General features: G+C 30.9%; 2 protein-coding genes across 13 annotated transcripts in view; one reads left to right on the top strand and one right to left on the bottom strand.

Moving 5' to 3' along the window:
- Positions 1 to 9,869, top strand: part of LOC143248996 (F-box only protein 21-like) — a 76,318-nt gene extending 66,449 nt beyond the window's left edge. For 3 of the 5 annotated variants that reach the window (XM_076498101.1, XM_076498104.1, XM_076498105.1), the window contains exon 12: positions 4,931 to 9,869. In XM_076498101.1, the coding sequence (XP_076354216.1) occupies positions 4,931 to 5,085 (155 nt within the window). In that variant the 3' untranslated portion in view covers positions 5,086 to 9,869. Of the gene's footprint in view, positions 1 to 2,588; positions 2,794 to 4,020; positions 4,849 to 4,930 lie in introns of those variants that run through there. The other 2 variants (XM_076498103.1, XM_076498102.1) reach the window with 2 other exon arrangements.
- Positions 8,114 to 12,762, bottom strand: part of LOC143248997 (tektin-1-like) — a 35,225-nt gene continuing 30,576 nt past the window's right edge. For all 8 annotated transcript variants that reach the window (XM_076498110.1, XM_076498113.1, XM_076498107.1 and 5 more), the window contains one exon: positions 8,114 to 10,667. In XM_076498110.1, the coding sequence (XP_076354225.1) occupies positions 10,479 to 10,667 (189 nt within the window). In that variant the 3' untranslated portion in view covers positions 8,114 to 10,478. The remainder of the gene's footprint in view (positions 10,668 to 12,762) is intronic.

Raw genomic sequence — 12,762 nt, 5'->3', positions numbered from 1 at the left:
CAAGGGACTGCAAATATTGGTATAGACTATATGAGCAGACTTTGTGCATGAAATTAAAACAATTTTTGTGTAAAGGATAAAAAATATATATAAATATTTTTTTTGAAGAGGGATTATAGTTAGATATACATGACTTTAAGTTCATGTATTATAATTTAGATGGCTTAAGTATAGGACATGTTAAATTTAGTTACTTTTAGAAGCAATTGGTTTTTGCACATTTATTACATAACTGTATGAATCATATGTTGTACTTGATGTCATGTTACTTGATTCTTCCTAATTTTTGTTGTTGCTTTAATCGAGTGTTGTTGCATTATAATGTCTAGTAGTGTGTGGAATGTTGGAGACTGCTGTTTTCTGTGTGTGTTTTTAACCATTTTAAAGGAAAATTATTTAATGATGCTGATTTTATTACCTTTTTCTCCTATGCTTATTATGATTTTGTCTTTGTCGTGTACTGACTAATAGCCTCCCTAGCTATATTTCTGTTTTTGAACTGGCCACTCTTCAAGAAAAGTTTATTTTCAACAGTTAGATGTTTTAACTTGTCCAGCTGTCATGGATTTTCAAAACATGTGACAAGATATAACATTATGTAAAATTGATAATATTATTTATTAATTTGTGGTATTGCAGCCTTAAGTACATAGGGCAAACTTTTAATCCTTTATGATCTATGTAGGTTAATCTTACGATGTAAAGAAATTTTTTTTTTCAAAAAATAAAAGTAGGTCATTTTAATAAACATTCACTCAATAATGTTAGAATATCCATTTTAGAAAAAATATTTAACATAAAGTTATTAACAGAGAGAGAAGAAGAATATATTTTAAAAGAAAAAACTTTTTATATCCCTGGACCAAGTTAGGACTTTCAGTATAAAAATACTGAAACAGTATGTAAAAATATTTGTGTAAAAACTATTTCAAATTCAAATCTGTAATTTTAAGCACAATAAACATAGGGGCAAAGGTAAAAGCAATAGTAAATGGATGGATTTTGAAAAGGTTTGTCAAAATCTAGATATTGCTTTTGATAAATTTGATGTAATAAAATTCATAACTAAATAAAGAGTTGTTTATTTAAAATATACAATATTTGTATAAAAATATTTAATTATTGATGTAATAAAATTAAAATGTAATCATGTTCCAAATAAACTTTCAGAAAGCAAAAAAGAAAAAATCTTATATTATAATTGATTTTAAACATAAAGTGTATGATTATTTATCTTTATCCTATCTTATTCATAAAATGGGTAAAGTAAAATTTTTTTTCCCTTTTAAAATCATTACAACCTGCAGTCACTTTTAAATATAATAAACCTATTGGACTTTTCTTTCTAATTGTAAAAATACTCTGAATAATTTAATCCTTTAGAAATAGATAATTTCTCCCTGTATTTTGTAGCAACAATGAATTTAAGGATATTTTTTTATAGTAACAGGTAATTTAGAATTAGTAGAATATAATGAATTAAAATTAATTAAAAAATTGCACTAAATTAGAATTTAAAAAAAATGTGAGATTGTAAAAAATGCAGAAAATAGCATGGATAACCATATTATTAAAATAAGTACAAAAAACATATTTCCAACCATGTTTTTATTTTTAGTAGAAACTATATTATTATTAAATGTATTAAAACTCAATTAAGAATCTTAAATTTATATGGATGCAAAACACTTGAGTCTTTAAAAATAAAATAAAGCTCAAAATAAATTTAATATTGCATGTGTTGAAAAAGTGGATGTAATTTTGTCTCTGTGTGCAAAATTATATGCCCAAATTTTAATTAAATCTATACCTCAAGTAATTTTGCAAAAACTGCTTTACAGAAAGATAATATTATATAAAGAAAGCCATTAAAAAAAACATTTTCATATGCTCTCCCTGAACTGGATAAAAATTTTGTAAAATTTAGAATTGTTACAAATTCTTTAAATTCAAATATTTTGTTTGAAAATATAAAACAGTTCATTATAATAAAAAAATAATACTTCAATTATAGAATGTCTAAATAATCTAGATTCTTTAAAAAAATGGCTAATTCTGTTCCCACCAACAATTTTACCACATTATATTCTATAATAGATTTAAATACTTTGTTCGAATATTTAATAATGTATTTGATAACTTAATAGATGCAGAAATGGGAATTAATAAATACAACTTTATAGAGATCCAGTTCAAGAACATACTGTACATCTGCATTTATAACAGTTATCTAACTTAATCAACAAATGGAGGGCATTTCAATGGGTTCTAATGTCTCTTCAAATATAGCCAGTTTGTATCTGTTCTTCAGTGAATTTTTTTTTAAACATCTTATTCCCAATTCATTTTACTACACATTCTAATACACTGCTGATTTCACATAATAACTTAAACTTTGCCACAAATACAATATATCCTAAGGAACTGACAATGTAAATAAGCAATTGCGATGATTCTGATGCTAATTATCTGCTGAGGTGGTAGACCTTAGATGCTTCCTTTTGAGTCAGAGTGTAGCTTACATATAGTAATATTATTTCTCTCTACACCTGAGAGAGAATGAAGCTGGAATTTTTTTTCTCTCCTAGGTTATTGTTCAAGGAGGCCTGATGTAAGATTGACTTGAACCAGCTTCTGATGGATTCTCCTCATAATACTGAGTTCAAGTTGATAGTGCCATGTTCCTATGGTTGAGACCTGTATATTTCTCCTCGGTAGTACTGATTGAAAGGTGGATTTTCCCTGCTTCTGTAGTTGAGGTTGAGAAACTTTGTCCACCTCATAGTGCCATTTGTGGTACGTATAACACCCTGTTTATATGACTGAGCAGATTTTCCACGCCCTATTTATAAGTCTAGGTGCATGTGGTTATCTTTCCTGTTCATACAGTTGAATGGATTTTATTCATTTCCTACTTGTAATACCAGCTACAGAAGGAATCCCTGTTATTATGCTGCCCCATAATTCTGGGTTCAATTTGGTATATTTCTTGACTCCTGTGGGTGATTTAGAATTTTTTGTGGTAATTAACAGTTGCTTACAGGATGGCAAAAATAATAATGTGGCTCAATATAGGAAATCATACCAGTATAGAAAAATTTAAACAACAATAATACTGATAATGTAAAGTAAGTTTAACTATAAATTTAGTTTTTGAAATCTTTTCAGAGACTTGTGGGAGGTCATCCTTGCAATATAAAGCAATATCAATCCTGGAAGTTAATACAGGAAATGGACAAATTTTTCAATGAGGATAACCAAAAGCAGTTCAAAATGACTAAATCCTTAACCTGCTGTATAAAAAATATTATTTACTTAATCCAAAGTCAAAAATGCAACTTGCAGCATGTAGGTCAACTATACATGAACATTTTAATGAGTACAAATCAATAATAAAAAAAACAAAGAACTTCTTCTTCACAAAACATTTTAACATCTCTGGACTCTCTTGAAGACATTAGGCTGATGCCTATAGAGACAAATTTTACATCTAACAGAAACATGGAAATTAAAGAAGCTTACTAGATAGCACTGCTAAATGCTGTAATGTTGAATGGTATCAATTTTGATCCTGAGATTGTTAACAGTTATTCCTTTGAATAAGAATAGTCATTTACTCCAAAGCACTTGAGTTTTGGTTCTCATCTGAAAACTACAACTTTTGTAGGTGATCCTGTGTGCTAACTTCTTAACCAGAACTTGTTTACTGTATTATGTTTGTGTCATGCAAAGTTCATTTTATAGCCTCAACAACTACAAAAGTTTTATTCATGAACATTACAGGTAAAAGAAAGGTAAACTTGTAAGATAAGTTTTTTTTGTGGGCATATGTGATTTGTAACAATATATTTTTAGATTATATTAGACTGTAGTTTAAGTTCCCAAATACTCCAAACATACTGACAATAGAAGTGATTTTCAGCTTACTTATAATAACATTTAAACAAAAATATTGCTGTTAAATACAATTAACACTACAACCATTGACGTCCTGACACTGCAAGTGTTGTATCATAACAGTAGTCCCTGTTGTTTGGTGCTTCTTGATTGGATAAAGCTATACAAATGTTGATGGAATACTTTGTACAGTCTGACAGTGGTACCCAATGTTGTAAGCTAAGCTTAGTGATGCCTTTGTGACCAGTGAGTGGTAGACAGTATGATCTTGGTAAGTAAAGAGTTTATGTAATATTTAAATAATTTTGCAGTAGAGTTGCAAATATTACACAATGAAGTTTCTGGCAATACTGACACCTTATTTTTAATGTTTACTTTTCTTGGATTTTATCTTTGTTATTTTGAGTCAAGAGTTGTATTCTGATGATATTAATTACATTGGTGTTATTTTTTTATTTATTTGGGCATTAAAACAACTTTTAACCTGGATAAGATTTATATTGTTTTGTTACATAAAATTGGCAATGATTCATATAGTTTTTATTTTATAACACATTTTAATGCACTATACTTACTTGGGAATTTTATTCTGCCCACGTGTTTTTGTTTGTTTGATTTTTCAGGTAAAACTTTCATGCATCTAAACAGGATATTAGTGTATGCATATGATCTATGTATAAACATACTTGATATTCTTAGCTTCTCAGAACTTGTTATTCTACATTCCTGCTATACTTAGTTCCTCAAGGCTCTTATGACAACACTTCTATTATAACTAGCTTTTCTAGGTTTGTGGTCTTGCATTTCTGCTAGTGTTGAAGAACAAGGTTTAAAATTTTCCTGGAACAAGTACACACAACCAGAGAAAATAAGAATTATTAGCACTTTTCTACATGCCATTACTCTGCAATCTGTTTAAATAAAGTTGAAATATTTCTACAGTACCAGTATTTTCTCCTTCAGTGGTACTAAAAACTTTATTGTTTAGAACAGTATGATTGTACAAACAACAATAATTTTTTCTTTGTTGTAGAAAATCTCAAGGTTGCTGATTTCTCAAGGACTATACAACACCCAATGATTGGAAAATATTTTCAAAGTTTTTGTATGAACTACTATATACCAAATAAGGAGAAAGAAGCTGAATATCCTCAAGATAATATTGTGAGGAACAGATTTTTTTTGTAAGATGCAGAATAGTGCTCAATTACAGAATTGTGGTTTGTAAAATCTTATGTTGTGAAGCTGATGCATTTGGAAAGTATTTGGTTAGTGGTTGTTTTTTGTTATTTTTGGTTAACTTTCTTCACAAAGCTTGTAGTTTTCAGTGTTTACTTTGTGCAACAGAACTTCCTCAGAAAAAACTTTTTGTATTCACATGCTTTTTATTTAAAGCTGTGAAAATATAATGAAAACTTAGATTGGTGTTTTAAAAGTTATTTTTTTAATAAATCATAAAATACTACCATGAATATTCTTCCCAAATAAACTGGTTTGAAATAATAACTAGCTGAAAGTTATCATAGAGTTGAAGTTTTTAAAACAAAGCAGTGTCTGATATGGTACATTACTCCTGTTTACGTAAATAGCTATTCTATTTATGTAAAATAACTTTTTCACATGTCACAAATCTTGAATGCCCATGAATCTTACCATCAAGTGTTTCAGCTGCATCTCATATGTAAATCATTGTGTGATACACTTTTCAGATTCATGTGACTGTCTGTTCTATTCTAATGAACTATCATTTTTTGTTTGGTAGTACTTGTGTCATGACACTTTTTTTTGCACTCTTCAGTTGTTTTTGTTTTGTTTTCATGTGACTTAGTGAATTTTTTTATTCATTCAAAAGTGGATTTGGATATTTTTTTTCAAAATTTCACAAATTTTCTTATACTTTTCCCAGTTTTCAGATGTTTATTTCTTCATTAAACAGTTGTATGTGATTATTCTTTGTTATACAATGAATTCTGAAGTACAAGTTACACACTCACATAGCCTGCAGATGGGGGTAACTCATCTGTGGACTTATTGGCTCTTGTCTGCTGTGACATTGATTGTTATATGATTCAACCTGCTTCCTCTTAATATGTCTAACCTGTTAAGGTTGATAAGGATTTTGACATACTTTTTTATCCACCTAATTCTCTGTCTTCCTATGCTTTTATCTTAGACTCAACTAGACCAAATATGGCTTTTTTAGACATGATTTCTCAGTTATGTTCTGTTTTATCCATTTCCCAAATTTCATATGATCCTCTTCCTTTTTTAATATGATACCCTCTTTTCTCAGTAGTTAGTTTTCTCCTTTTCCCTGAATATTATGGTTCATGCAGAACATTTCATTTCTCAGATGGTTGATTGTGCTAGCATATTTTACCCTCCACAGGCTTCAGATCAGTTTACTTGGACCTACCATGAAGCTGAATACCCATTTATCAATCCACAACAGTTGGAATTTGTTTTGCCTGTAAGGAAGGTGGACCCTGATCTTCCTATTCGTATATCCCACACAGTTTTCCTCCCCTCATCTTACCCTACTGACTTCCCTACAGTACTAGTCTACCATCAACTTCCTTTCCAAGGCAATCCACCAAGATCCTGTGGGTTTCACAAGAGATAGCTTCTTCCTGATTACCTCCACATTGGTATGTTTTATCTTTTTTGGTTCTTTCCTTACATGCATGGTTTTTCTGTAGTTATGATCTCCTGGGTAGGGATGCTGTTTTGTCCCAGACTTATTTACTGCCAACGTATCTCTGGGACTTACTTATGGCCTCTTTTCTATATCAGTATATTTTTTATAATATTCCTGAGACTTTGGAATCCCATGTGGAATTAGTGAGACAACAAAATACCCTTTTTTCTTTAGGGGATTGTTTGTCTCATTCAGAGCCTTCACAAGCCCCTATTACTGTTTCCTGTATGGGATTGAGATTTTAATACAGTGTGGCTCAGATCCTGTCTAACCATTGTTCTCTTCTGTTTGAATGTGCTTCTCTTATTTTTTGCCTGTCTGTAACATCTCATTCCACACTGGCCAAAGAGTGTACCTGGTACAGAAGTGGTGCAGTCTCTCACTATGATCTTCTAATGCAAGAATCTACCCTTTGAGGAAGTTATTCAGATGCTTTCAAGGAATGCTTCTTTGTTTCTCCCTCACACCTGTCTCTCAACCTATTCAGTGTGGATTATAACTATTCATTTAAGAGGAGGTAATGTACTGTATCAGAAGTTATACTTTTACAATATTGAGAATATATTAAAAAAAAAAGTCTTTAAGCTACTAAATTTACAAAAACGAGACACCTTCTGCACATAAATAAACTCAAAACAGATCACAAATCTTTTTGGTCCCATGTAAAATAAAAGTTTGAAAATCAATCAAAGCAACTACTTCCACTAACCTTTTTTAATAATGAACTAGGATACACAAATAAATTGAAAGCACACAACTTTAGAAAACAACCCCAAAAACATTCAAAACATTGGATGACTCACGCATTGACAACTTGTATCTTATCACACTTCCTCCCCACTAAAAACCAGTGTTTGTATTTCTTACCAAGACTTAAAGTGATAGTTTGGTAGAATAAAACATAGGGAGCCAAATGCATCAAGTGTGTGTCACACTTCTATTAGCAGAATGTTATCACGTGGTGATTTACATATGAGACTCTGTTGACCAATTTCATGGTAATGTACATGAAGCTCAAGGATTGTTGCATGTGAAAAAGAAACTTGCATATAGAGGGCAGCACTGAATGAGAATAGCTGTTTATGTGAGAGGTGCAGTGATAAGTGCCTATTAGAAATAAATTTTCAGAATAAAAAAATTGTAAAGTTGATTAGTGCAAAGAAATTTAAAACACTATCTTGTTCTTTCTGCTTAAATATTTTCAACAGTTTTTCATTAAGAGTAACTAGTTAAATTAAAATATAATATTCATTAAACATATTAAGAGAGATGACAAAAAGTGTGTATCAGAAAAAGTTCTTAAAATTTACTTTGTAACTGGGCCATAATAACTGTTTGCAAGAGGTGCAGATTCAGATTTCTTGAGTGAAACTGCTTGCATAAAATAAAAGCAAGTGCTTAATACTAGGTGTAGGTGTGAAATGTTGCACCCATTCTTTTGGTTGCAGTTTGAAGAGATTGTGTTACTTCAGGATAAGGTGAACTTGTTTGAAGTTGTTTTAGAAATGAGACAACAAGATAGAAGAAAGTTGTGTTTATTTGAAGTATATTATTATGTTGTTATATTTTAACTACATCTTAACTAATATCTGAAGGCAACCTATTGCACAAGCCAACCACACTATTTGAAAAATAAAATTGCCGTAGTTGAAGACAGCTTCTACTTTTGCCAAAATTTATATTTGAGACCTCTAGTTATATAATTTTCACTTTTAAGTATGAAAAATATTGATGCATCAACATTACCAATTCCTTTTACAATCTTAAATGCTTCAATCAGATCCCCTCTAACTTCTTTTTTAAGAGAAAACAATTTTAAGAATCTTAATCTCTCCTCATATGATAAACCTTCCATCCCAGGTATCATTATGGTAACCCTCCTCTGAACCTTTCCCAACAATTCAGTATTTTTCCTAAAGTAAGGAGCCCAAGACTGAACACAATACTCTAAATGTAGCCTAAACAGTGACCTTACAATGAAATTATAACCTCTTTAGACTTGTGTCCAATATTTCTGTAGATACAACCTAAAATCCTGTTTGCTCTTCCACCAGTAATAACACACTGTTTGAATGGCGTAAGAGAATGATCAACCATTATACCAAGATCCTTTTCTTTCATGGCACTCTTATGGTTATTCACATCCAAATTCTAATTCAAATTACAATACTCTACATGCATTTGAACAACTCACTAAATGATCTAAATCCTTTTGTAAAGCAGCATAGTCTTCCCAGCCAGCAATACTAAGGACCTTGATATCATCAGCACATTTAAGTAATTTATTGACCATTTCTTCATCTATATTATGAACTTAAAAATAATCTTAAAATACACCACTTGCAACATTAATCTAGTTTGACTTTCTTCCATTAATATTTTTCTATCCAATTATTTAACTTATGCCCCACACCTGGAGAGATACGTTTCTTTACAAGCCTTTTATATGGCACCTTGTTTACACTGTCTTCTACAGCTACTTACCACAGTCATTTCTAGCTATGTCACCATGGAAGGCTTTTACTGTCAATGAAAGCTGCTTAATGAATCAAGGTTTGACCCTCTGCAACAGAGAGCTAAATCTTCATCATGGATTAAGGAGGAGGTACACCACTAGTCTGTCAAGCTGGCTGACACTAAAAGGGCCCTAAGCTATGCTCGAGACACTTTACTAATCACCATCACACCAGTAAGAAAACTACCACCACCAAAATTAAAGATCTGCTGGTGAGGGAGCACAAAAATTTATGTTTCTCTTTAGTTTAAGTGTTGTATACACTTGTACATCTCAGAATTTTTCTTAGGGTTATTCTTGTTCAATTGTACATATCTAAATGGTTTACTTTGTACTTCATTTAGTAATCTTTACAGATGGTTACTTTATTATAACATTACCAATGTTGGGTAATTACAATGTTGGGGTAATATTGTTGCATAAATTACCAAAAACTTAATTCAATTAAGTGACAGACTTGGTTTCTGCAAGTCGAATGATTCATTGAGTTTTTTTGTGCCATTTTATGGGTATAATGTTACATGGTGGAGTGAAAAAGAATGCTTTTTATGCACTACATTTTTTATTTGGACCCTGTGTATAATAGTATTTCATCCATACTATGTCTGCCATGATTGAAGCTTTGGTAGCAATTATTATATTATTACTCTCTCATAAAGTATACAGGCCTGCAAATTTAAATTTCATAAAACTTGTTTTGGTTTTAATAATAGAATTTTCATAATTAAGCTGTGAAAAATAATAAAAAAAAAGTATTCATTTGTTTCTATCACAGAATGATTTTTTACAACTTGGGGAGAAAAACAACTCTTACTTAGATCAAATTTACAACAAATATAACAGAATAAGTTTGGGTAATTTATATAACCTAATAAATAATAATGAAAAGAGAAAATGTCACAGTGCATGCACATACAATTTAAAAATGGCAAGTCATGCAGACTGTTATCCATTTATATACTGTTTTTCTAGTGCCTCACCTGACTAACCCATTAAAATTATGACAAATTATGTTATACCATTTAAAATAAAGTGTAAATTTGAAATCTTCCTCACAAAAGAGCATTATATAAACTATTAAAAGTTATTCATAGACATGAAATCCTACTCTAGTATGTTGCATAAATTACCAAAAACTTAATTCAATTTATAAGAAAACAGACAAAACATTTTTCTGGTGTAGTAAAAAATTGTAAATGTTACCTTATTTTCAGTTTTATGGTTTGCAATTTATATAATTCAAAAGACACTATAAGTATGTTACCTTTAATGTGAAGTGTCTTGCATTTTGTATTCACAAAAAGCATAAGAATTATTTTAAAAATTGAACTAATATACTCTAAGAAAATTATTTCTTATGACTATATATCAATGATCTACTATAACAACATTGGCCAATGCTCTTAAGCATTGTATCTCATCAATGTAAAGACTTTTTGTTTTTGTTGCAATATCATTTTCAAGCTCTACTTTATTTCCTTCCAGTCTTTGTAAAGTATTTTTAGCTTCTTGATGTTTCATGTGAATATTCTGAACTGCTTGTTGAAGAGTGGAAACCTGAAAATGTTTACAAACATTTAGATTCAATTAAAAATAAGGTTGTTATAAATGGTAATTAATAGTTATACAAGCTCCCTAATGGTTTATAATACATTTTTAAGGCATGTGGGGTAATAATTGTGTAAAACACATCATTATATTTATATATATATTTTAAATGTCTTTATACACAAGACTGTGGATGAGGATATAACAATTCATGTGGGGTAATAATTGTGTAAAACACATCATTATATTTATATATATATTTTAAATGTCTTTATACACAAGACTGTGGATGAGGATATAACAATTCATGTGGGGTAATAATTGTGTAAAACACATCATTATATTTATATATATATTTTAAATGTCTTTATACACAAGACTGTGGATGAGGATATAACAATTCCTATGAATTGTTTGGAAATTTCGCACAAAGCTACTCGAGGGCTATCTGTGCTAGCTGTCCCTAATTTAGCAGTGTAAGACTAGAGGGAAGGCAGCTAGTCATCACCACCCACCGCCAACTCTTGGGCTACTCTTTACCAACGAATAGTGGGATTGACCGTCACATTATACACCCCCACGGCTGGGAGGGCGAGCATGTTTAGCGCGACGCGGGCGAGAACCCGCGACCCTCGGATTACGAGTCGCACGCCTTACGCGCTAGGCCATATATGTATGAAACAAATGTATTTATGGCATAAGTTTCAAAAGCTAGGTCTATATTTATGGATATATTGTTCTAAAGTAATTAGTTTTGCTTTGGAAGTATGTCTATCCCTAATTTAGAAGTGGCAAACTAGAGAGATGATAGCTAGTCAACACTGCTCACTACCAAATCTCTGACTACTCTTTTACCAATGAATAGTGGAACTGACTGTTACATTATAATGGTTTCATGCTGAAAGAGTAAGCATGTCTGAACCCAAGACCATTATACTGCTTATCAAGCGCATTAACAACCAGGCCATTCATGCTGAAAGAGTAAGCATGTCTGAACCCAAGACCATTATACTGCTTATCAAGCGCATTAACAACCAGGCAATTCATGCTGAAAGAGTAAGCATGTCTGAACCCAAGACCATTATACTGCTTATCAAGCGCATTAACAACCAGGCCATTATTCCTGCTACCATCAGTTCTAAATTTAAATAAAAATGGTACATACATATATACAACAATAAAGATGCAGAATCTACTATATTTCAGTTGTTTTCCCTACTTTCACATTTTGTTTTTATGAATACAGCTTGAAAAAAATGTGATTATCAATTAAATAAATAAAATTTTACATCAAAGTTTATCTGAAAGCCAATAGAGATTAAATAACACAAATATATAGCAAACTGTTTGTTTTTGAATTTCATGCAAAACTACACAAGGGCTATCTGCATTAGCTGTTCCTAATTTAGCAGTGTAAAACTACAGGGAAGACAGCTAGTCATCAACACACACTACCAAGTGTTAGGCTACTCTTTTATTAACAAATAGTGGGATTGACCATCACATTATAATACTCCCACAGCTGAAAAGGCAAGCATGTTTCGTGTAATGGGGATTCGAACCCGCGACCCTCAGATTACAAGTTGAGTGCCTTAATCACCTAGCCATAATGGAGTAAACTGCAAATTATTTGCACATTTTACTGCGAGGATAAGCCACAACACTTTGAGAGTTGAGGATTTTAAAATTACTGTATTATATAAACTCAGAGTGATACTAACTCTCTAATCATGAATATTAATAAATAAAATAAATCCTTTATATTTCACAAAAAAGATAAGGACCACAGATCATCAGTGTTTTAACATCACATGCACATCTGAACTAAAATTTAATCCACCATCAAAACTCACATACACATTCACGTAAGCTTCAATTTAAAATTGGTGATTAACATTATTGTACTTGGTTTTATAAAGTTATAGACTCAAGCTTTTATAACTACATCACATCCATCAAAATCATGTTACAACACATTTGACACATTTCTGATTTTTATACTTCAATGTTTGCTCACACAATTCTGGAATTACTTGCTGGTAGAGTCATCGTAACATTGTAAAAAACAACAAAAAAGAAACACTTAAACCTAACTCCAGGCCTC

The sequence above is a fragment of the Tachypleus tridentatus genome, chromosome 4 (assembly GCF_004210375.1).
Source record: "Tachypleus tridentatus isolate NWPU-2018 chromosome 4, ASM421037v1, whole genome shotgun sequence".
NCBI lineage: Eukaryota > Metazoa > Arthropoda > Merostomata > Xiphosura > Limulidae > Tachypleus > Tachypleus tridentatus.
This window is presented reverse-complemented; position numbering and strand designations above follow the sequence as displayed.